The sequence below is a fragment of the Dendropsophus ebraccatus genome, chromosome 3, assembly GCF_027789765.1.
Source record: "Dendropsophus ebraccatus isolate aDenEbr1 chromosome 3, aDenEbr1.pat, whole genome shotgun sequence".
Lineage (NCBI taxonomy): Eukaryota > Metazoa > Chordata > Amphibia > Anura > Hylidae > Dendropsophus > Dendropsophus ebraccatus.
In genome coordinates, this window is record NC_091456.1 from 166,363,605 (window position 1) to 166,388,523 (window position 24,919).

The 24,919-nt window shown below is 43.7% G+C and overlaps 1 protein-coding gene across 2 annotated transcripts in view; it reads right to left on the reverse strand.

Moving 5' to 3' along the window:
- Positions 1–216: 216 nt before the first annotated feature.
- The window catches only part of CDC20B (cell division cycle 20B), a 35,153-nt gene continuing 10,450 nt past the window's right edge, over positions 217–24,919 (reverse strand). Inside the window, exons 3-13 of one of the 2 annotated variants that reach the window (XR_011362379.1) lie at positions 11,701–11,914; positions 10,243–10,385; positions 9,488–9,578; positions 7,162–7,266; positions 3,972–4,168; positions 3,551–3,645; positions 3,219–3,444; positions 1,902–2,027; positions 1,359–1,476; positions 1,073–1,255; positions 217–290 (exon numbers count right to left, since the gene is read on the reverse strand). Coding sequence is in view for 1 of the 2 variants with exons in the window: in XM_069964748.1 (XP_069820849.1) it covers positions 1,152–1,255; positions 1,359–1,476; positions 1,902–2,027; positions 3,219–3,444; positions 3,551–3,645; positions 3,972–4,168; positions 7,162–7,266; positions 9,488–9,578; positions 10,243–10,385; positions 11,701–11,914 (1,419 nt within the window). In the remaining variant the exon portion in view is untranslated. Of the gene's footprint in view, positions 291–474; positions 1,256–1,358; positions 1,477–1,901; positions 2,028–3,218; positions 3,445–3,550; positions 3,646–3,971; positions 4,169–7,161; positions 7,267–9,487; positions 9,579–10,242; positions 10,386–11,700; positions 11,915–24,919 lie in introns of those variants that run through there. The other variant, XM_069964748.1, reaches the window with a different exon arrangement.

Genomic DNA, 24,919 nt, shown 5'->3' on the forward strand with positions numbered 1-24,919 from the left:
TAAAGGACACAAATAATTTATACATTGTTTTACACTGCAGACAAATATTTTCATTACATAAAACACAGACATAACATATTTATACAAAATTACAGATATAAATAAATAACATAATAAATAACTATTAAAATAAATCTGTACTACAGGACAGACCCTCCAAGCCATTAATGATTCTCATTGCATAGCTGGTCCCGGGGTCTGTATGTCTGCTGGAGCCAGTATTCAGGATAAAAATTATTCTGGTGGTGGAGTGTCAATGGGGCGGAGTCTAGGGCATCCATGTTCTAGGCCTGTCAATGATGAAGATGCAGCTCAGGAGCATGATGAGATAGGATGCACAGATGTTCTAAGCCCCCCTCATTGATACCCCGCCAGAAAAAAATGTTTTTATCCAGAATACCTGGCAGTCATACGGACCCCAGGACCAGCCATGCAATGAGGAGCGCTAAAGAACAGTATTGGTTTGGGGGGGTGTCCGACGTTACCAATTCACTTAATTTAGTCTTCACTTTTGCTAGACATAGCAAGCTAGTTGACCTCGACATTTTATACTGCTGTTATGTCGACATCATCATTTATTCTTTTCTGCTAAATCGTGTCAAATATTTCATACTTTCTTAGTTGGACTTTGTTAGCGTTGAGCCCTCAGTAGATTAATGGGGCTGGCAAAACGAGTGTGTGTACGAGTGCCAATGGGTATGTGATCTGGTATGATCTGTGGGCAAGGGTCAAGGGTCGGAGAATGCAAGAGGATCATCATGTGGCTCCAGGATCTGATGCAATAATGAGTTTTTCAAGGTCCCAACAGAACGCGACTCATTTAAAGGTGACTTTAGAGCCAGCGACTTGGATCTATTTATGGGGGTTACTTATTAATAACCTATTAGACCTCATAGATGATAAGTCCTACATGTACAAAGATTAGAATGAAGTATTAAAGTGACAGCGCTGATATTTTGTATAGATGGAGGGTGGGAATTATTTTCTCAGTCTGACACTACTCAGGGCTGCATTCTAATGCTTATCTAGCCCTGGCCTTATATACTACTGTTCATTATGTTCCTTAACATACCTCCAAGTATATTGCTAAGTTGAACGGGCTAAGAACAATGTAAATGTCCCTAGTGATGTGATTTATCATGTGTTCTTCTTTATTGGCTGTATTTCCATATAAAAGATGTGTCATTTGCTGCCGCTGAAAAGATTCTCTTGTGATCTGGACTTAATGCAAGATGCAGGACTCTTCCTATGTGCCCTGTTAACAGACAATATAATGAATCATGGATTCAGTAATACTGTTATATTTAAACACGGGGGACAGGTACTAAATAGGGATCCGCCTCCATTTTCATACTCACCGTGAATATCAGCTATTTTTTCTAAAGACAGATATCGCCAAATAGTCATTTGGTTCTTTGGAGACCCATGCCCAGTGATCAGTTCTCTTGTGTCTGGCAGCCAAAGGATGGAACAGATCTAGTCCAAAAGAAAAAATCCTTGAATAAACTAGTGAAACTATGAAAACTGGACAGAACTTGTCATCATGAAAAATGCCTGTATTACAAAACTGAGGCAGTAAAGGGGTTCTTCATGTACCTCTTGTCTATGTTAGGACAAACCAGATCCAGTAATATAGCATGGAAAGAAATGCCCCTCCTCCCAAGTCAAAGGACTTGTACATGTCCGTAGGGGTGTTAGCCCAATCAGAGGTAAAAAAAAAAATAATAGCAGAAAAGAATCGTCTCTTCAGGACAAGACTCTCTTGGAAACCCATTTTTGACTTTCTACAAGAGCATAATCCAACATATGGTAAAGCAAATGAGCTATAGACTTGATGGCAGGAGCACTATAATGTAACAAGAATCCTTCACCAATACACATCATAAAGATAACTTACTTACCTGTGAGTTTGTGTTGGTTGAGTTTGTCATTTTTCCGTTACTTGTATCCCAAATACGTATGTGGCCATCGCTCATTCCACCTCCTACAGCAAGAGTGTCGGAGAGCCATGGACACCAGTTCATAGCCTAAAAATGGTAAACCAAAGCCTTAAATTTATAAAGTCTTGATATTCTGCACTGATTTTTTCAGTCAATATTAATTTTCAGAGGTGACAATATAATTATGATTAAGTACATAGAGATTGTGTATATTCCTGGATGTGGTCCCCATTGACATGGTATTGTTGGCAAGGGAAACCTAGATTAAGTCTACAGATCTTTTCATGTTTGGTTCATGGTTAGAAGAGACCTTTGCCATGAAATTAAAGGGGTATCATCCCTGGTCATGTTTTAAAGGACAACTCCCACGAAAAAATGTTTTAGCTTATTTAACACACATTACAAAGTTATATAACTTTGTAATGTGGTTAAATACCCGGTCTGGCCCCCTTCCCCCACTTTCGGACCCCCGACCCCCCCGCCCGGAAGTTAAAGAATATATACATTACCTATTACGATCGTCACGGTCCTCTTCTCCCGGGCGGCATCTGGTGACGACGACGTCAGAGCCGGGGGGCGGTCCGGGTCTTCTTCCTCCTCGGCGTCTTCATAGAGAGTGAATGGGACGGAAAAGGCTGCTGGTGCACATGCGCACCAGCAGCCTTTTCATTGGCTGGAGCGCATCACATGGCTTCCAGCTTCGTCAGCCCTGATTGGCTGAGGTTGCTGGAAGCCATGTGATGCGCTTCAGCCAATGAAAAGGCTGCCGGTGCGCAAGCGCACTGGCAGCCTTTTCCATCCCCAGGACCCGGAAATCAGAGACATCGCTGGACGGCGGACGGCGGTGACGGTGAGGCGGACGGCGGGCGAATGGAGTGGCGATCGTCACCGGAGGGATGGTGAGTATGGTGTCTGTGTGTGTCTGTGTTTTTTTTTTTGGGGGGGGGTCCCGCGGGAGTTGTCCTTTAAGGCTTCGTAAAGGGGTCAAGCACTGACAGGAAAGAATGTCACCTCCAATTGGTAGGCTTGCTTTCTTAGAACTCCCCATCTGCAGGCAGCTGTTTTAGTGATCATGCCCCTTATCAATATAAAGCAGGGTGCAAGCTGGCTAGCAGACTGGCCTTTGTCATAGATTTGAAGATGTATAATCCCTAGTCATGTTGCAAGGGTTCTTAAAAGGGCCAATCACTGACTTAGAGTTATGCTGCCTGCAGAAGGCAGCATCTAGTAAACAAGTATTATTACATTGCAGTCCTTTATTTTTTTGGCATATCTCACCTTAACAGCTGTGGGGTGCTTCATGCTCTGTAGCGGCGTGCTATTCCTGGAGGATCCTGGATCATAGGGCCAGATGTTAAGTAGCCCATCACTTGATCCACTAGCTAAGAGCTTTTCTGATGGAGACCACTTTAGACTACAGATGCCTTGCTTGTGACGTAGAGATCCAACAAGGTGTTCTGCCATGCGGACATCATGATGGTGTATATGGCCAAGCCTTGACCCACTGGACAAAAGTACAAATGGGATGAATTGGAGGGAATGTAAATCAAGAATATTCAACACATCATATTCTTAAAGTATAATCCTGTGAATGGCATGCCTCTTCTTACCTGCTTACAATGTGTTGGTTCCAACTTAAAGCTCCTACAACAGACATGTGTCCATGCATGTTCCTGAGTCTCTTCTGTGTTTCAGTGTCCCAGATCTGAGAGATTAAGAGAATCTGTTATTTCACCGTTTGCTGAGATTATTTTGAGTCTTCATCTCTCAAATTGGTAAATTCGTTTCAAAATTTATTATTTTATTAAAAAAAACTATATGACCATTTTCACACTTGGTAAAAATTTTTCAAATCTCGAAGATATTTTGCTCCAAACCTGGCAAATCTATACAATTTGGCATGGATTTTCCCCCGCAGACTCTTTTATGAGTGATGGTGTGACACATTTTCTATTAGAGTACTATTGCTACAAAAAATACATAAAATAATATTTTTACCCCCCAAAACTACAGTTTACGAAGGAAAGGTACCTGGACTTCTCCATTGCTTGTGCCTACTGCCAGACATGACCCTGCACTTATCCATGATACTGATGAAACATACATTGATGGAGAAGGTAAAAGAATAGTTTGAGATACACTGTTGTTTTCCGTATTCCAAATATATGCAGCCGATTTCAGTCCCAGGGCAAGGTGTTTGTCTGAACTCCAATCCAACAGATTTAGATCTGAAAAAGAAAAACAGATATATGTCACTGGAGTCACAGTGGTGTATATTTGAATGATGATTCTGTTTTTGGGCCCAACACAAACTACAAAAAGAAGGATATGCTTAAAAAATATATTTTATTATATCAAATACTAAAGAAATGTCCAAAAGGACACATAGGGCCCGTTCACACTGAGCAAAAGCAGCTGAATTTCTGCGCTGAATCAGCGCTGAAATTTTAGCCGTTAAAATAGGTGCAAAGCTAATTTCCATTGTGTTGAATGGAAATTCTGCCCTGCAGTTCACACGGTGGAATTTCCGCACTGAACGTTCCGCGGCTAATCCGCTGTCCGCCAGAAGAATGAACATGTTCATTCTTCCGCTAGCAGAAGCCTATACAAACCAATGGGGCTCTGCTTTTCAGTTTCAGTGCGGAATACGCACGCAATACAAGTGGAAATTACGCGCTGAATCAGCGCGGAAATGGGGAAAAAAAGGGGGGGAGGATTCTAGTATATATTCTGGTATAGTCTAGTTTACTCGCCAAATACTCGCTGAATTTCAGCGCTGAATGCATGCGGATTCAGCGCAGATTCCTCGAGTATTCCGCGCTGAATTTGTCAAGAGCTGATTACGAGCTGAACACTTTCCTAGCGGAATACGCAGGGATTCTGCTTACATTCTGCTCGGAATTCAGCGTCAGTTGATTTCAGGCAGAAATATTTCCTCACGTAATCCGCCCCTTTTGCTCTGTGAACGTAGCCTACGGGCGGGTTCAGACTACGGAATTCTCGCGGACAATGTCCACGGAATTCCGTCAGCTGTCCGCCCGCACATCTGGGCGCCTTTCCGCCGACCCCATAGACACCATTCTATGGGCCGGCGTATTCCGCTATACGCTGAAAGAAGTGTCATGTCACTTCTTTTAGCGGATCGCGGAATACGCCGGCCCATAGAATGGTGTCTATGGAGCCAGCGGAAAAGCGTGTGCCCGTGCGGGCGGACAGCTGACGGAATTCCGCGGACATTGTCCGCGAGAATTCCGTAGTGTGAACCCGCCCTGACAGTGTATAGACAAATATCTCCAAATGGTGTGTAGTCAAACAATAGAGGAGATGTTACCGTACAGTCCTAACTGATATCGGAGAGTTCTGTATAGGTCCACAGTTGTTCGCCCCACGTTCAGTATAAGTCATAGACTGTCAGTAGTCACTATCGTCTCTAGACTACCACATAGTCCTAAATGCATAAACCAATAGTCATCAACTTTGCTTCTCGATGTCGATATTTGTCCAGTTCAGGTCAGTCAAGGAGAACGAACAGACCACCTTTCCCAACGCGTTTCAGCATTACAGTCGGTATGCATCATCAGGGGCCAACGTAGGTAAAAGGTCACAAAGGTTCGTATAGAACAAATTCATATCACACAATTACAAAGTATCTGGCAATTTGAACACACCAGTGACTGTCATGTGTGTACTATGATCCACCACAACATCAAAGGGTAAGTGGCACTTGTATTACGCCCCCTAATGACATGTATGTATGTAGTGAGGTTATACATGCGCTGTAAAGTCCTGTAGTCACTGTACCATTTTCTGGATGACCACAGGATCACTGTCCCACCACACCAGTGAAGGTGTTATGATGTAAAGACATGTATCCTGGTCTAAGATCCATATATGTACAGACTACCGCATCGGTCAGGACCATTAGCAAGCGCAAGTGACAGGAGATGTCCTCCCGTTCTCCAGCATCGGCGGAGTGTCCATTAGATGTGGGGGGGGCCCAAGCCGAACTTTTGCACCAGGGCCCATGAGTATTTTGGGCCATTCATTGAACCTAAACTGAACCTTGAAGATAAACTAAATAGGAAAACAGCCCAATATTCATACACATATGAACATTATTGCTATCTTGGCAGTTTACTGCTAAAAAAGGTATGAATACAGCCCTAGTCTTTGTTCAGACGCTGTAAAATAACTTCCGCCATTTGAATTTAAAATAATGGCTGTTGTTTTTTGTCTTCAATGATTTCCATTGAAATCTATGGAAAGAAGGACCATTGGTTCACACAATGTATAAAACAATGTCTGCTGTTTGCAAAATTAATCTAATTAATGTTAGTATCATTAATTCACAGACGTTATTGAGCGAACAACATTGTTCACTCATAGTTTTTTTTTTTTTACTTTTTTTCTATTAAATTCAAGGGATCTTTTAAAATTAACCCCACCCAATAGAGCCATCATCAACAATAACTACAATAATGTACCGACATTACAATGAGGTCCGTTATTTGATACTCAAAATGATGGCCGTGGTTTTAAGTATCATATAAAGGTCGTTGAAAATCATTGTGTGAACAAAGCCTTAGGGTCCTATTACATGGAGCGATTTTTAACAATTAACGATAAACGATCACAAACTAGATTGTTTATCGTTAACCTGAAAGCGTTCACCATATTAAACAGAACGATGGTCGTCAGTTACGTTATTGCAATTGTTACTATCATCGTTTATTCCATCTGATCCCAGCAAAACAATGAACAATGTGCAATCACACTGAACGATTAGTGAAAAAATGCGGAACTTGAGTGAACGAATGTGGAATTACAGCGAACGATTAACGATAATTTTAAGTTCAGTTCATCGTTGCCTGCAATTACGCAGAACGATTATCGTTTAAATATGAACGATATAATGATTTTTCGCACGATAATCGTCCCGTGTAATAGGGCCCTTAGTTTGGCATGTAATTTTCCATCCCTTTTGAGCCATAAACAGCCACAAATTCATCCCAAATGAAAGCTGCCTTTCTTTTTTTAGTACTTTTTGCCACAGCCCAAAAACATCTACAAAATCTGCTGTTAAAAGTGCTTTAAAAAGCCTAAAGAAAGGTCCAAAAGCAGAACACATCCAAAAAAAAAAGCAGTTTTTTTTAGGTTTTTAACTATAAAATTACAGCTCAAAGACATTCCTTTATATAATAATAAAGTATGACTTACTTACAGTAATCATTCCGAAGCCCGGACAAATGGATTTTTACGTCGGGTTGTAACAAATCTATATTAGAAGGGTTTTGAGGTGTGACGTCCATCTTGCTTAGTTGACAACCTGCAGAGACACCTCACACTACAGAATTATATAAATCAGACCTATTGTTGTAAGGACGCATAGGGGTTATTTCACCGACAATCTGCTGCTCAAGAAAAATCCATAGGCAAGTGGGTGAGATTTTACAAATGTCATCCACGTGCTATGGGTATTTTTCATGAAGAAAAAAAGTATTCTGCTGTGTGTGGACCAAAGTCTGCTATACATATCATATAGGGGGCACAATGAATGTCCAGCTGAGAAGTAGATCACTGAGTCTGACGAGGAAAGAGCAAAGGCAAATTACATTGAAGCCATTGACCAATGACTTATCATAGGGGTTATCTTAATGCAGAGGCAGTCAACCCATTTAAAGAGAATTTGTCATGGTGAAGCAACTCTATTCAAATATACGTTATGACAAGGGGTAAAGCCAATGATCCAAAGACTGATCAACCTCTCATTAGTCTTGAGAAGTGCAGGAGAAAGTGATAGGAATGTGCTTGTTTGTGCAATGGAGCAAATGACAGACATCTCAATAGAGGAAAGAACAGAAAAGAGACGGATCAGATGAAGAACAGGAAATTCTTCTTGATATCAGTGTTTTATCTTCTGTGCATTTTGTGTGTGCGGGTCCTTACAATGAAGTCCATGGACGTTATATAGAGAATTAAGCAAATATGTCTAACAGACTGGAGGATGGAATACTCCTAGCATGACATATTTTTTGGCTATGCAAGACAAATTCTTCCATATATTTCAAAGAAAACATGGGTTTTGCAGAAGTTTCTTGGTTACACTCATGTCTTGGATAGCAGGGTACAGCTGACATTCAGAAAAGCTAAAATCCCTTTCAAGGAGGTTATATGATGATCAACCAGCTCTCCTTGAAAGACCAAAAACTAGGAAACAGCTAAATAAAAAACTTTTTTTTTTTTTTTAAAGCTAAGAACAAAGAAATTAGAGTTAGAGGACTGAGGAAGAGGAGGACCACAGAAAGAATGAGTAGAACTGTATTACTGGTTATTTCATTGCATGTGTTGCTACATAATAGTAAATATTTAAAGGGAATCTGTCAACACCAAGGCTGTCTCCGAGGTGCTGGCAGTGTAGTGTTGGTGTGTGTTCCCTGTTGTGTCTTCTGTTAGAGACCCTTGAGAAAGTCCCGAGTGGGGACGGAACGCGTGGGGTTCAGTGGACGCCGACATGGATCTCCTTTCTTGGTGATATACATTGTTGTTTGGGCCTTTGGCCTTTTTTTCCTTTTACTTTGCAGCCTCATCTTTGTACTTGTGTCTATTTCATTACCTTACATTTACACCGGTTAGGATCCTTTTTTACTATATGGTCGGCTTGTCCTGGTACCGTGCTTATTATACACGGTACTATGGTGGTTCTGTTTGTGTATTTTAGATGCTTTTAATCAGTTTGTCCCACTGTTTTTCCGGTATCAATAAAGTTCACTTTGATATACAATATTTTTCTTGGCTTATTTCTCTTTGGATGTGCCACCGATATCTTTGGCATGCTCTTCTCTGTGGTTCCTGATTAGCATTTTTTCATGCCAATTCGGTTAGAGCACCCTTATGCTACTGCAATAATTTTCTTTTCTTTATATTTTTGAAGTAGTGCCTTGTCCTCGTTTTTTGTTTTACTTCTGTTAGTGATCTAACATCATCTTCTGACATGCGCCGCTGCTGCCAAGGCCCGAGCGCCGACTTTACAGTTCTCGTCTACACGCTGGATCAGTCAGCGCAGTAGTGCAGAGGATTGGCGTCAGCACGCTGAAGGCCTGAAGCCAAGACCCTCAGTTGGTATGCTCAGCACCTACGACGCTCCTCTGCGCTATGTCGCATGCGCAATTCTGGACATCATAGTGCGTGGACCCGACTGACCCAGGGCGCAGGCGCAAACTGTGAGAACGGTTCGCAGCCCTTGGCAGCAACGGCGCATGCGCATCAGTAGATGACATCAGAAAGAAGCAGGGGGGGGGTTGCAGAAATAAATATGCATGAAAACAGGGAGGAGAAAGTAGTGGTGAGGCGTGCCGAAGTGTGGCACAAACGCCTCACCACTACTTCTCTTTGACACTCGTATTGGGCAAGACTGTGACACAACAACAGCACCGATGGTGAAATCAAAGGTAACAGACACAACCAACACTACACTGCCAGCACCCTGGAGCCAGCCCAGGTGCTGACAGATTCCCTTAACCAAAAAACTCCATTATACTTTTTTATACCTCTGTATGTACAGGAATCCTTCTCACATATCTGCATTGTAGTGTTGTGTTGCTTTGATGTTTTATGCTCTTCCATAGAGGTAAGAAATATCTGAAATGAAATAAGTAATAAACAACTGAATTACATAGGTCCACTGACTAAAACCAACAAGATGTTCTGTGTCTGGTGCGTTTACACAGGCAGATTTATCTGACAGATTTTTGAAGCTAAAGCCAGGAACAGACCATAAACAGGGAATGGGTCATAAAGGAAAGACTGAGATTTCTCCTCTGTTCAAATCCTTTCCTGGCTTTGGCTTCCAAAATCTGTCAGATAAATCTGCCTGTGTAAACGCACCATAAGATAAGAGAGCAAGATGGCCTATAGACTTGCATTCTTTTTATCCTCAGACTATACCATCAATATCTGATCAGTGGGAGCTGAGTACAGTAACACAACACAACCTCTACACAACATATGGAGCTGTCTATTTCTGAGTCTCTTCCTTGTGTATTTTGGGCACCATGACTGTTCCTAAGAATAAGCCATCAATGAGTCCAGGAAAGTCCTAAATGAATGCTAAATGAATAAAATATGTATCTGCCTATGGTTACCCCAGGGGGGAGCTGAGGAGCTTACTGCATACCCCTGTTTAAAGTATAAAGTATACACTAAGCCGGTTCAGATTTTGTTACAGTTTCCAATTTTTTTTTTTTTTTTTTTTCAGCCAAAACCAGTACTGGATGAAAATAATAACCTTATTGCTATGACTTACTTGAGGTTGAAGAAATGATAATTTTTTTTTATTTAGACATCTTCTGATGGATTTCTTAGAGATGCTCGGAGGAACAATGTCTTCAGAATGGGATGGTTTGGAAGTCGAGTCAGGAACGTTCACAATGGATGCATCTGAGAGGTCTGAAAAATATAATTGTAGACTACAGGCTCCATATATTGCACTTGAGGGGCAGTAAACTTTTAATTTTTACTAATTTATAACAATGGCTTTTGGACTAAACCTACTATGGGCCGAGTTTACAAGAAATCCTTGTGACAAAGGGCGATCCCACTGCTTCCAAAAGCCCCATTTATATCTATGAAAAGTGACTGGGTACACATAACCACATCTCTGGCTGGAATGAAGACTTGGGCTTCCTAACTGGTCATAAAAGTAGAAAAAGCTTAAAAAAAAAAATAAATAAAGTGAGAGGGGCTCCTAGTTGTGCCACTTGATCATGAGAGACCCCCACTACTATGCCGTCTCTTGCAATGTATTATAACTACAACCACATCTCCAGGCAGAAATTATAGGCAGAGTAGTGGTAGCTGGTGTAACGGGGGGTCAGAAGTTATAAACATAAAATTAATTCTTTTAACATCTATGTACATGTATAGCAGATACATGCTCAGGAGCTGAGCCCGCTCCATACACAGAGAAGGCCAGCTGTTATCAGGAGTCACCAGCCACCGTCAATGACCGGTATTGGAGATCAATCCAGTGCCAATCACTTAACCACTTAGATGCCACAACCACTTAGATGCCACAGTCAATAGCAACAGTGGCATCAAGGTAGTTAGAGCTCAAGTACTAGCCTGGTCTAGCCAGTTACCCTATTATTCCTTTCCATAGTTATGCTAAATCTACCATTACTGTAATAGTTGGTCATAATAATGAAAGTACACAGCAATGCAAAGGCATTGCAGTATACTGTATAAGCAATCAGGCATGTGTAAACCTCCTTGGGGGACTTTGAGTAAAATGTATTGATAGCCTGCCCATAAAATAAGCCATCAAAAGCTGACCGGCAAAATGTATGTATCACCCAGCACCTTCCCACCAATCAGCTGTTCTACCCAACCATGGTGCAGGATGTAAACAGGGTACAGAGCTAGAGTAGGAACAGTTCACTGCAAAAAAAAAAAAAAAAACTTTAAAAATGTTTTTAAAAAATTATTAAAAATGCGCCTTTCTGCTTTTCTACACTTATCTTCATAAAAAAAATATGCTGGTTGGCTTTGAACTAAGTAATGGTATATCTCTACTGGGTGGGTCAGACGTGAACCAACTTAGTGTAACTGTGTTGCAATCTCCCACAATGCACTGCTAACAGGAACCAGCACAGAAGTTTGAGGTTACTGATGGGAGAATATAACACTGTGGAACTGAAATGCTGTACTCATCCTTGTATCCATATAATATAAAATCCCAGTGAATATACACAGTGGCACTTACACGGTAATAATACCAACTTTTCTGGTGTCCGCCAATATTCATCAGATGAGTTCAGGGACAGGTCAGGTGATGGGCTACCAATGCCATGTTCCTGGCCTTGACAACACTGCCACCTAGAGGAGATCGGACTACTGGCTACGGGGATCTGTCGTGCGCGTCTTCTTAAGATGCTTCTCTTGAATCTTGAATATGAAGTCTTTCCAATGTCTGGTGTCTAACATAAGATGTAAAACATTACAAATGACTATAAGGGCTAAACAAGGTATAAAATTTAGATTATATGACGTGTTCATGAGAACCAATAACTGCATTTTGCATGTTTTTGGCAAGTTTAATAATACTTCCTTCTCCTGTACTCTGGTTTACCTAGGGCCACATTCCCACATAGTATCTTACATGCATATTCTGATGTGTATTCCAGATTAGAACATGCATGAAGTCTGTGTGTTTTGCATCCCATTCTTTTTAACAGGAATACACTCTGTCATTTTTTTCTTTTATATATATTGTGACAAGGCACAAGGTATGGTGGTCGATGACAGATACGTGTCACCGTGGTTCAAGGCCTCGGTGGAGTAGGCCGGATAGAATTGGTCAGTAACCATAGGTTACTGACAGTTTTTTCTAATTAGTATACCTGCTTTCAAGCAGTTGTTCCGGGCAGGCTTTTACTGGAGCAGTCTCAGAGTTGGGTGGGATGACTGCTCCCACGTATCCATCCCGGGTTTTCCCTGGCTTATAACAACCAGGAGACTAGGTGAGCTGTGGGGGGGGGGGGGGGGGTGTAACTCCAAGGCTGGAGCTTGTTTGGAGGTTCTGCTGTGTTGGTTCCAGGCAGAGAAGCTGGAGAATCTGCTGTAGCCTAAAAAGACTGTTCTGGTGAGAGAATCCTGTTTTCGTTTAACCCTTTGTGCCTGAAGCAAGGCTATCTTTATGTTATTTGCACCTGCTGAAGAGAAGCTATTTTGTTACTGCTTGGACTTTGTGAAATAAAACCCAGTGATTTTAACTCTGCTGTGTCTGTGATAGCTGTGACGGAGCTAACCCCCCCACAAGTGGTGTTTGGATGCGGGCATCTAGCGCTCCGAGAAGAGTCACAGAGAGGTTATAAAGACTTTGCATGTCCTGGGTTAAAGCAGTGGCAGGAGTGCAATCAGGATCTCCCAGCATGGAGGAGCTGATAAAACAGTTGGTGCAGGCTAATCAGCAGCAGCAGCAAACCAGCGCCCAGCAGCAGAGAGCCCACATGGAGGCCATGCAGACCCAACAGGAGACCAATAAACTCCTGCTCCGTCAGCTTGCCGCACTGACCGAGACATCCCAGAGGAAAGAGGAGGCAGCTCCTTCTGGGAAAGAGGACATTGCCAGAACCCGAAAATCGGTCAGGGAGGCGCTACAAAAGATGACACCGGAGGACGATGTTGAGGCCTTTTTGACCATATTTGAAAGAGTAGCAGAGAGGGAAAAATTACCGCCAGAGCAATGGGCGGAGGTCCTTGCGCCTTACCTGACCGGGGAGCCTCAGAAGGCCTATTTTGATTTACCACTACCAGAGGCCAAAGACTACAGCAAACTAAAAGCGGAGATCCTGGCCCGCCTGGGTGTGAACCTGGCTGTCCGAGCCCAACGGGTGCAACACTTGGCATATAATAAAGATAAGCCACCCAGGTCACAAATGTTTGACTTGTTTCATCTTGTACAAAAATGGCTACAGCCAGAGTCCTGCACCCCAGCACAGATGGTGGAAAGAGTTGTCATGGACCGGTTCATCCAAACTCTGCCAAGGACCATACAATGCTGGGTTGCCCAGGGAGACCCCCAGTGTGCAGATGACCTGGTGAGCCTGGTGGAAAGATACCAGGCAGTGGAAGTGTCCTATGAGAGACAAGGTGGGGGAAAGTCATCTTCCATGCGTTCCCGAAGTGGTCCAGACCCCTCAAAGAAGTGGCCTAAACCCTCTGCAGAGTGGCGTGTCCGAGACACGGTAGATCCCCAACCTGTCCCAGGGAGGCAGCCTCGCCCCGTAATTTGCTGGAGATGTCATGGCCAGGGGCATATTGCAGCACACTGCCCTCTGTCTTCAGAACCGATGGACTGCAACGTAGGCCGCCGTGGTTCTTGGTTCACCTGTCCTGCCTATAGTGCCGTACCTCACCCCAAAGAGGGTCCCCAGGTCTGTCAGGTAACGGTAAATGGGGTTGCAGTGTTTGGCTTTTTAGACTCGGGGAGTTTGGTGACCCTACTAAGGGCCACACTCCCACATGTGCTTGTTCCTGGGAAGCGGGTGGGGGTACAGTGTATCCATGGGGACACTAAACACTATCCGGTTGCCCAGGTCACCATATCTGTGAAGCAGACCACCATATCCCATACTGTGGGAATTGTCAAAGGTCTAATGTACCCCATAATCGTGGGAAGAGACTTTCCGTTGTTTTGGGACTTGTGGGGCAAGGCCTTAGACTCTAAAGCAATCATTAATAAAACTGTTGATGTGTATGATGGGGTCACACGTGAATTTCCTCTGACTGTGTTAGTGGGGACTGAGGATGAGGAATCGTCCTCTGAAACTAATATCCCTGATCTAGCAGTGTCCCGAGAAAATTTTGGGACTGCTCAGCTCAGGGATCTGACATTAAAGAGTGCCATGGGAAATGTCACTGTGATAAATGGTGTTCCCCAAGAACCAGGTGCAGACCAAAGGTTTCCTTATTTTGCTATGAATAATGACCTGCTCTATCGTGTACATAAAATAAGGGATGAGGTGGTAGAGTAACTGCTGGTACCAGGCCCATATAGACGGTTGGTGTTGGACATGGCCCACTCCCATGTGTTGGGAGGTCACTTGGGTGTAGATAAGACCCAGGAGCGTATTTTGCAAAGATTTTATTGGCCAGGATGTTACAGGGAGATAGCAAATTTTTGTCAGTCATGTCCAACCTGCCAAATAACCGCTCCGGTCTCTCATTTCCGTAGCCCATTAGTACCCCTGCCCATCATAGAAACACCATTTGAGCGCATAGCCATGGACATTGTAGGCCCGTTAGTCAAATCTGCTAGAGGCCACCAATACATTTTGGTTATCCTGGACTATGCTACACGATACCCAGAGGCCGTACCCTTAAGAAATGCCTCATCAAAATGTATTGCACGAGAATTGGTCCATATTTTTTCCAGGACAGGGCTGCCTAAAGAGGTCTTGACCGATCAGGGAACACCCTTCATGTCACGGGTTATGAAAGAATTATGTAAAGTCCTGAATATAAAGCAACTACGAACATCAGTATACCATCCACAGACTGATGGGTTAGTAGAGCGTTTTAATAAGACGCTGAAGGCTATGTTAAGAAAGGCTGTAGAGAAAGATGGGCGAGATTGGGACTGTCTGATACCCTATCTATTATTCTCTATAAGGGAAGTCCCTCAAGCCTCCACAGGGTTTTCACCCTTTGAACTCTTGTACGGACGACACCCTCGAGGGTTACTGGATGTAGCTAAAGAGACCTGGGAAAGCGAGGCAACGCCATATAAAAGCATAATAGAGCATGTTGCACAAATGCAAGAAAGAATAGCAAATGTTATGCCAATAGTAAAGGCCCATCTTCTCCATGCTCAAGAAGCCCAAAGTAGGGTATATAACAGAACGTCCAGGATTAGACAGTTTCACCCTGGGGATCGGGTACTTGTACTGGTACCCACAGTGGAAAGTAAATTCCTTGCGAAGTGGCAGGGAACGTTTGAAGTCCTTAAAAAAGTAAATGAGGTTAATTACAAAATACACCAGCCAGGTAAAAGGAAGCCCATCCAGGTTTATCATGTAAACCTCCTCAAACCCTGGAAAGATAGGGATTCTATAGACACACCTTGTTTCCTTACTCAGCCAGAGGTGGGTTTCCAAGATGTCACTATTGCAGACACCCTTTCACCGTCTCAGAAACAGCAATGTAGGGAACTCTTAGAACAGAATAAGGATCTGTTCTCTGAGCTACCTGGTCTCACCTCCGTGATTGAGCATGAGATTGTCACAGACCCTCATATTAGGGTAAACCTAAAACCTTATAGAATACCTGAGGCCCGTAGACAAGTGGTTTCCCAAGAGGTAGAACGAATGCTAAAGTTGGGTGTTATAGAAGAGTCTAAGAGTGGGTGGTCAAGCCCAATAGTCTTAGTGCCAAAACCAAGTGGGGAGTGGCGCTTCTGCAACGATTATAGAAAGCTTAATGAGGTCTCCAGTGTGGATGCCTACCCGATGCCACGGGTGGATGAACTCATCAAAAGGCTAGGTCCAGCCCGGTACATCACCACCTTGGACCTCACAAAAGGGTATTGGCAAATCCCCCTGTCTAAGGAGGCCAAGGAAAAGACTGCCTTTTCCACCTCGGAGGGATGCTACCAATACACCAGAATGCCTTTTGGGTTGCAGGGAGCTCCTGCCACATTTCAAAGGGCGATGGATCGCATACTGATCCCTCACAAGAAGTATGCCGCTGCGTACCTAGATGACATTGTGATATTTTGCCTTGACTGGGGAAGTCATCTAGAAAAACTACAGGCAGTCTTAGATGCCCTAAGGAGAGCGGGATTTACCATCAACCCCCAAAAATGTGCGGTTGGGATGGAAGAGGCCAAATATCTACGGTACATTGTAGGTAGAGGCTTAATTAAACCTCAGATTAACAAGGTCGAAGCCATACAGAATTGGTCCCGCCCACTAACAAAAAAACAAGTAAGGGCATTCTTGGGTATCGTAGGCTACTACAGACGGTTTGTCCCAGACTTTGCCACAATAGCAGCTCCATTAACTGAACTCACAAAAGGGACCCAGTCAGTTATGGTTAAATGGTCACCGGAGGCTGAGAGAGCCTTTAATGAACTAAAACTTGCCTTATGCAAGCAGCCAGTCTTGGTAGCACCCGATTTCTCTAAGGAATTTGTGGTCCAGACGGATGCGTCCGATGTAGGCCTGGGTGCAGTAATGTCCCAGGACATAAATGGAGAAGAGCACCCAGTTATGTATCTCAGCCGTAAACTTTCCCCAGCCGAAAAAAATTACTCCATTGTGGAAAAGGAGTGCCTGGCCATTAAGTGGGCATTGGATTCCCTTAAGTATTACCTACTGGGCAGAAGGTTTAAGTTGGTTTCTGACCATGCCCCACTGAAATGGATGAGAATGAAAAAGGGGAATAATGCCAGGATAACACGCTGGTTTCTGGCATTACAAGATTATTGTTTCAATGTGGAACATAGAGCAGGTAAATTGCATGGTAATGCAGATGCCCTGTCAAGGGTACACTGCCTGCTGGTTGAAAGTGCCCAGCCCCACGGCTTTGGGCAGAGGGGGGGGGGGGTATGTGACAAGGCACAAGGTATGGTGGTCGATGACAGATACGTGTCACCGTGGTTCAAGGCCTCGGTGGAGTAGGCCGGATAGAATTGGTCAGTAACCATAGGTTACTGACAGTTTTTTTCTAATTTAGTATACCTGCTTTCAAGCAGTTGTTCCGGGCCGGCTTTTACTGGAGCAGTCTCAGAGTTGGGTGGGATGACTGCTCCCACGTATCCATCCCGGGTTTTCCCTGGCTTATAACAACCAGGAGACTAGGTGAGCTGTGGGGGGGGGGGGGGTGTAACTCCAAGGCTGGAGCTTGTTTGGAGGTTCTGCTGTGTTGGTTCCAGGCAGAGAAGCTGGAGAATCTGCTGTAGCCTAAAAAGACTGTTCTGGTGAGAGAATCCTGTTTTCGTTTAACCCTTTGTGCCTGAAGCAAGGCTATCTTTATGTTATTTGCACCTGCTGAAGAGAAGCTATTTTGTTACTGCTTGGACTTTGTGAAATAAAACCCAGTGATTTTAACTCTGCTGTGTCTGTGATACCTGTGACGGAGCTAACCCCCCCACAATATATATATATATATATATATATATATATATATATATATATATATATATATATATATAGCTATAGCATCAGATTTTTTCCCAACAGATCTCCATTAGAGATGAGTGAACCTAGCCATAGTTCTCCTTACTTACTGTAAGTTCACTTATCTCTAATTGGCATTATTATTTTGTTTTCACGCCTAAAGGGAATGTTTCACCTAAATTTTCTTTACAGCTTAGAGTCAGATACTAAAAAATTATTATTTTGTTCTAATCTGTTTCTATTTGTTGACTGTAGTTTTATTTTATTTCACTTTCTGTACATCTTTATGGCGGTTGCCATCTTGCCTGAGCTGTTCTTAACAGCATTTAGTGACATGCTTTACAGCAAGACTCATGGACATAGATGACAATAGACAGACTCTGTCTCCTTGAGATGAATGTGAGGCATTAATGAACGTACTCTGTGACCTGTCATTTCACAGGGAGCTGCTATTGTCTCCTCTATTTACTGGTGTCACATGACGCTGTAATGCTGTACAGATCACTTTACAGCAGCCACCACAAACACAACAGGAAGTCCCAGCTCAGTTTTAGCCCCAGTGGTGAGAATGAAAATTGCAAAATATGAGGATTATTTTACAATATAGATAGAAAAATGTGTACTGCTTTTCTTGCTTTTGGGTGTTTTTTAACATTCTGCATGAGAAATTTTTGAATCACATAAACATATAATGGGAAAAGCATTAAAGGAAGAGAAAATGCAATAAAAAGAAACACACTTAAAGTCCCTACTCATTAACAATGCATGAAGCAAAAAGGAAAATGCTAAAAAACTAGTGTGGCCTTTGTGGCTTTTTTCTTCCATTTACTATTTTCTCTATTGCTTTGTTTTGTTTTAAAAATGTAAATTGTAACCTGTAAATGTATGTTGCCTTTTTTGTGGCATTTTTTTATTATTCAAAATAAATCCTTGAATGATCAGTAGATCAGATGATTTATGAAAGAAAAAAAAGCCACGAAAAACACAACCAAAAATATGCATGATTAACAGCGACAGGGAAAACTGACTCTAGGCAATCTATAGGCCCCATTCATTTTTTAAATAGCAGGGAAGCATCAGGATTTGGATTTCAACCACCCCACCATTTTGTTCTGAGAAAGATAAGCTGCTGTCAGAGCTGTCTGGCAGTGGCTTAGCCCTCCTCCCCATTTGAGAAAATATAAAAGTTTGGTCAAACATTTATATGTATGTAGAAATAGCCGTCGACCAAATGAACATTTAGCTGACAGCTATTGAAGGTGTAACGTAGGGGTAGGGAACCTCGGCTCTCAAGCTGTTGCAAAACTACAACTACCATCATGCCATGCATGATGGGAGCTGTAGTTTTGAAACAGCTGGAGAGCCAAGGTTCCCCACCCCTGGTGTATAGGGACCTTAAAGGGATTTTCCAGAGGGCAGAAAAGGTCCTATCTGTTCTGCTCTCCAGCGCTCCACTTCCTCCCTATTGCTGAGAAGAGAGGCGGTCAGATGCATGTCGCATGTTGTGATGTTTAATAGCTGCCCAATGTTACATATGTTTCGCCTGCCGTCAGTGCTCGTAACATGCTCCCACCCCCCTCTCATCTCAGAAATTACTTTTAGAGAAGGGAGGGAGGAATTAGAGAGCAGAACTTGTAGGACTTGTAATCCCTGTAAGGCGATGTTCACACGTTGTAAGAGACCGGCCAGTCTCTGAAAAGATCATACCGCAGTACTGCAGTACCGGCCGGATGATCTTTAGCCCCACAGAGTTCTGATGTGGGCACATCCATGCGCGCCTGCATAAGAACTCTCCACAGCACAGTATGGAGCAAGCTCCACAATGTGCACTGGCATGGGCTTCTGGGGCCGCTATTCAATGAATAGCGGCCGCAGAAAACTGACATGTCAGTTGTTTGTGGCGCAGCTAGGGATCCCAGCCGGAGCGTATACGATGTGTATACGCTCCAGCCGGGATCCCATAGAAGGAAAGGTAACGTATATTTTTGTAATAATAACGGCCATTGTACAACAAACGTAATTTTACGAAAATATACGTTGTGTGAACATAGTCTAAGGATGTGATTAATTTATCAGGGTGGTTTCTGCTGTTTGATAGGCTGTCTAGACTCAGTTTTAGACTTGTATAATTTGTATTACTCTGATTATGGCTTAAAGAATCCATGAATATATTTTGGAGCATTTTGCCACAGTGTGTCACCTGTTAAACTGTGTCCTCTGTGAAGAGAAGAGGAGAGAAGTCTAACATGTATAATAATGCTCATCCCATTCATTACACTTTATGAACCATTTGATAAATTTAGAATAATTTGCACCATTGTGTGGTGATTCTACATCACAACATGTATTTCTCCAGCAAAAATCCTTCTTCTTTCAAATCAACTGGTTTCAGAAAGTTATATAGATTTTAAGCTGAGAGTCCAGTATGAGGAAAGGGCCTGGTTCTTCTCCTCTCCCGCTGAGGCCACCGCATGGCTGGATCACAAGGGATTATGATGAGATAGCTTGTAGTTAGAGGTAACTTGGATTATTGCTCAGGTAGAGAGACCCTAGGTTTTTTCCCCGGGTTGTCTGGGTGGGTGCAGGGGAGGGGATGGAGGGGGGGGGGCAGGCAGTTGGGGGGGTGGGTGGAGTGGGGGGCGGGTGAGGCGGGTGGGTGGGTTAGCAGTTCGGGGGATGGGTGGGCGGATAATGGAGGACATGCACGTCGGTTTTTTTTTGTTTGTTTGTTTTTTTTCTTTCTCTCTCTCTCCCCTTCTCTCCCTTATCCTCTTCTTCCCTTTCCTGAGTGAAAGTCTATGATTCGTATATTGACCTGGAATATTAGAGGATTAGGGGAGAAGTGTAAAAGACTGGCGATTATGAATGTGATTAAGAACTACCAACCTTGTATCGTTGGTCTTCTTGAAACACATTTGGTTGGAGAAACAGTGGCTAAAGTGCATAGACCCTGCTGGGGGGCACAGTATCATGCGACCTTCTCCAACTATGCCAGAGGGGTATCGGTTTTAGTCCACAGGTGAATCAAATGGGTGCTGCTGGATCAGCTGGTGGATAGAGAGGGGAGATTCATCTGCCTGCACTGTAAGGTTGAGGGGCTGGAGTGTACCCTGGCATTTGTATACATTCCCCCTCCCTTTAGACCAGAGGTTCTTGAGTTAAGGCCCTATTCCACCAACAGATCTGACGACAGATTATCTGCCAAAGATTTGAAGCCAAACCCAGGAGTGGATTTGAAAAGAGGAGAAATCCAGTCTTTCCTTTATGACCTGATCTCTGTTTATAGTCTGTTCCTGGGTTTGGCTTCAAATCTTTGGCAGATAATCTGTCGTCAGATCTGTTGGTGGAATAGGGCCTTTAGTCTTCGCGTTTGCTAATAAATTTGATGGCTGCCCGTTATTGATCTCTGGTGACCTCAATGTAGTCGCTTGTGAAGGGGCTGACCGCTTTTGGGCCTTCGCTCCTGTACGGGACGTCGGTCGGTCCCCCCTCCCCCTTTTGCTTCGGGAGCTGGGTCTGACCGACGTTTGGCGGGCGAGGCATCCGGACGCGCAAGCCTTCTCTTGTTGGAACAGATCAAGTAACACGCAGTCCAGGATTGACATGGCCTTGGCTAACACGGAAATGATTAAATGGGTTCACGATATAAAATATGTGCCTCGCTGCTTATCAGATCATGGCCCGATTTTGGTGGATCTAGATGGGCAGAGACGCAGTCCTAGTCGCACTTTTAAGATTAATGCACACTGGCTACAATTAATAGATGTATCACCTGTATTGGATGTTGAGTTAGAGGAAATTTGGAGGGTTAATTTTGGTAGCGCCTCCCTAAACACTGTTTGGGATGCTTTTAAAGCTATTATCAGGGGAAAATATTTTGGTATAATTCACGGGAAGAAGGCACAATTTAGGAAAGAAGAAACAGAACTTAAAGACAATGTTAAATCACTGGAAGAGATATTTAGAGGGGATCCGTCACCGGTGGCACAACATAATTTAACTCAGGGCCAGGAAAAGTTGGATAGTTATCTGCTGGAGAAGGCACGGTCTCAAATGGGGTTTGTGGCCAGGAAGAATTACCTTGAGTCTGGAACCCTTAATAAGGGGCTCATGAGGATCATCAGAAATCAGAGAGATAGTGGGGAAGTCCATGCCCTACGGCTGCCCGATAGTTCCGTTGTAAACTCCTCGGGGGATATTTTGAAGGCATTTGGGAGCTATTTTCGGGACATATATAGCTCCAGTGGTGAAGGGCAGGATGAGCACTTGGAGGAATTGCTTGATCTTGCTTTCCTGCCTAGGTTAACACAAGATCAGAGTGAAATGTTAGGGGCCCCTATTTCATTGGAAGAGCTGGAGGGTGCCTTGGCGGATTCTCCAAATGGGTCCTCTCCAGGTCAGGATGGCATTCCATTTGAAATTTATAAAAGGCATAGAAGGGTCCTGCTCCCGGCGCTCCTTCAGGTTTTGGGGGGCTCGATTTCCGGAGGGTCACTCCCCAGGTCCATGAGTGAGGCTGAAATCATTTTGATTTTGAAGGAGGGGAAGGACCCTCTGGAAAGAGAATCCTATAGGCCGATATCTCTACTTAACGTAGATGTGAAGCTCTTTGCTGGAGTGTTGGCTGCTAGGCTTAATAAAGTAGTGGGGGGTCTGATTGGGGAAGATCAGACCGGCTTTATTCCAGGGCGCCAGATTAAATCCAACTTGAGGAGATTATTTGTAAATATGCAGCTAGCGGGTAGGGAGGGCCCCCACTCCATCCTGTCATTGGACGCGGTCAAGGCCTTTGACAGGGTGGAGTGGGGATACCTCTGGGCAGTGATGGAGAGATTCGGATTGGGGAGGGGCTATATTGAGTTGGTCAAACTGCTGTATAGAGATGCGAGGGCTACTGTTGCTGTTAATGGATTGCACTCTGCTGTTTTTGAGCTTGGTAGAGGGACTAGGCAGGGCTGCCCCCTCTCCCCCTCACTCTTTGCCCTTAGTATAGAGCCAGTAGCCAATTTAATTAGATTAGATCAGAATATAGTTGGCTTTGGGGCAAGGGGTGAGGGGGACAGGGTGTCCCTTTACGCAGACGACATGCTTTTGTTTTTACGGGACCCTGTAACGGTTATCCCCAGAGTCATTGAGTTGATACAGAAGGTGGGGAGGTACTCGGGCCTTGGGATTAATTGGAAAAAATCGGTTTTAATGCAACTGGCCGTGGAGGGTGATTTGTCCTTCCCACAGCTTCAGGTGCTGGGAAGGGGTGACTCCTTTAGATATCTGGGGATACGGATCTGTCAGAACTTGGCGGCCTTCAGTGACCTAAATCTAGTTCCGCTGATAAAAGAGACAGAGGATAAGGTGAAGGTGTGGCATAACTTGCCTCTCTCCAGAGCGGACCGGTTGGTGTTACTGAAGGCGGTCTTGCTTCCCAAATTCCTGTGTATTTTTGGGGCCGCCCCGGTTTGGGTAGGCCAGAAGGTCTTTAAGAGGATAAGGAATATTTGGAATTTTTTAATTTGGGGGCGCAAACGTGTTCGTATAAAATTAGAATTATTGACAGCACCTAAGAATAGGGGCGGGCTTGGCCTTCCGTCCATGGAGTTGTACTTCCTGGCCTCTCAGGCCTTTTGGCTTTTGAACTGGAAAGATAATCCTTTTTTTCCCAATTAGGGGAGGGGGCAAGAGACGTCTCCTTAGATATTTTTCAGATCCTTGATGCCGGGATATTGGAGAGGGGAGTAAGAGCTGACTGGCCGATGGTGGTCGCCTTGGTTAGAACATGGCGGGAAATAAAAAAATGTCTGGGGCTGGAGGGTTTCCTGAGCTTCTCTCCTCTCTGGGACCATCGGGAGCTGGTGGAGGTTAAGAAGTTAGAGGCTCTTCATGGAATATTTGGGCGTGACCTGAGGTTGATAACAGATATGGTGGTTACGGGGAAGATTAAAACTTGGGAACAGGTCAGGGCAGAATACGGCTTTGCAGACTCCCGTTGGTTTGATTATCTGCATCTCTCTAGGGCGTTAGGGATGGATCTTAGAAGGACGGAATATAGGCTTAGAGCGAATATAATGCTGGATAAGTTAAGAGGGCTGGGTAGTAGATCTAAAGGGGTCTCAATATTGTATAAATGCTTCCTGTTAGAAAGAAAATGGGTTTTTGGGAGCCAGAGTGCCTGGGAAAGGGATATCGGGACGAGGGTGAACTGGTTATCAGTTTACGGTAACATCAAAAAAGTAGCGCCCTCGGTGAACCATCAGCTGATCCAGTTTAACATCGTCCACAGACTATATTATACTCCTTCTTTCCTTTGTAAAATTAAAAAAAGAATTAATAATCTTTGCCCTAGATGTCAAAAGGATGTGGGAGACTTTGTGCATATGCTCTGGTCGTGTGAGAAGCTGGGTCAGCTTTGGTCCGGGGTCTCCCGGGAGATAAATAAGGCTATAGGCTTGTCCCTAGGAGAGGACCTCCGTTTGTTTGTTCTGGGGGATACATCGGGATTACCCGCGGGGATAACCAGGAAGCAGAGGAAGTGCCTGCTGAAAATGCTGTTCTGTGCGAAATTATTGATTATGAGAAGATGGATATCCCCTCAGCCACCTAGTCTAGCGAAATGGGGTCAATGTGTGAAGCGATATGAGTGTGTGAAGTAAGGGGATGAGGTCTTCTCTGCCTTCTTTTTTTTTTTTTTTTTTTTTTCGTGCATGTTCTCTGTTGGGATGGGGAGGGGTTGGGTTTGGGTGAAAGGGATTATATAGGGAGTGCTATGTGATGTAAATGAATTTGCCTCCTTGATGTGGAGTCGGGTGGGGGTAGGGTTGGGAAGGGGGGCAGATGGGTGTTTTGTAATATGGTGGGTTTAATTGTTTGGAATTTTGTTCCTTGTATATGTAATTTAAAATTAATAAAAAATTAAAAAAAAAATAAAAATAAAAAAAAAGAAAGTTATATAGATTTGTAATTTACTTCTTTTTTTTTTTTTTTTTTTTAAATCTTAAGTCTTCCAGTACTTATCTGGGTACTCCAGTGTAAAAATATTTTTCTTTAAAAAATTGTAAATCTTCCACTACTTATCAACTGCTGTATGTCCTGCAGGAAGTGGTGTATTCTTTCAAGTCTGACACAGTGCTCTCTGCTGCCACCTCTGTCTATGTCAGGAACTGTCCAGAGTAGCAGAGGATTTCTATGGGGATTTGCTACTGCTTTGGACAGTACTTGACATGGACAGAGGTGGCAGCAGAGAGCACTGTGTCAGACTGGAAAAAATACACCACTTCCTGCAGAACATACAGCAGTTGATAAGTAGTG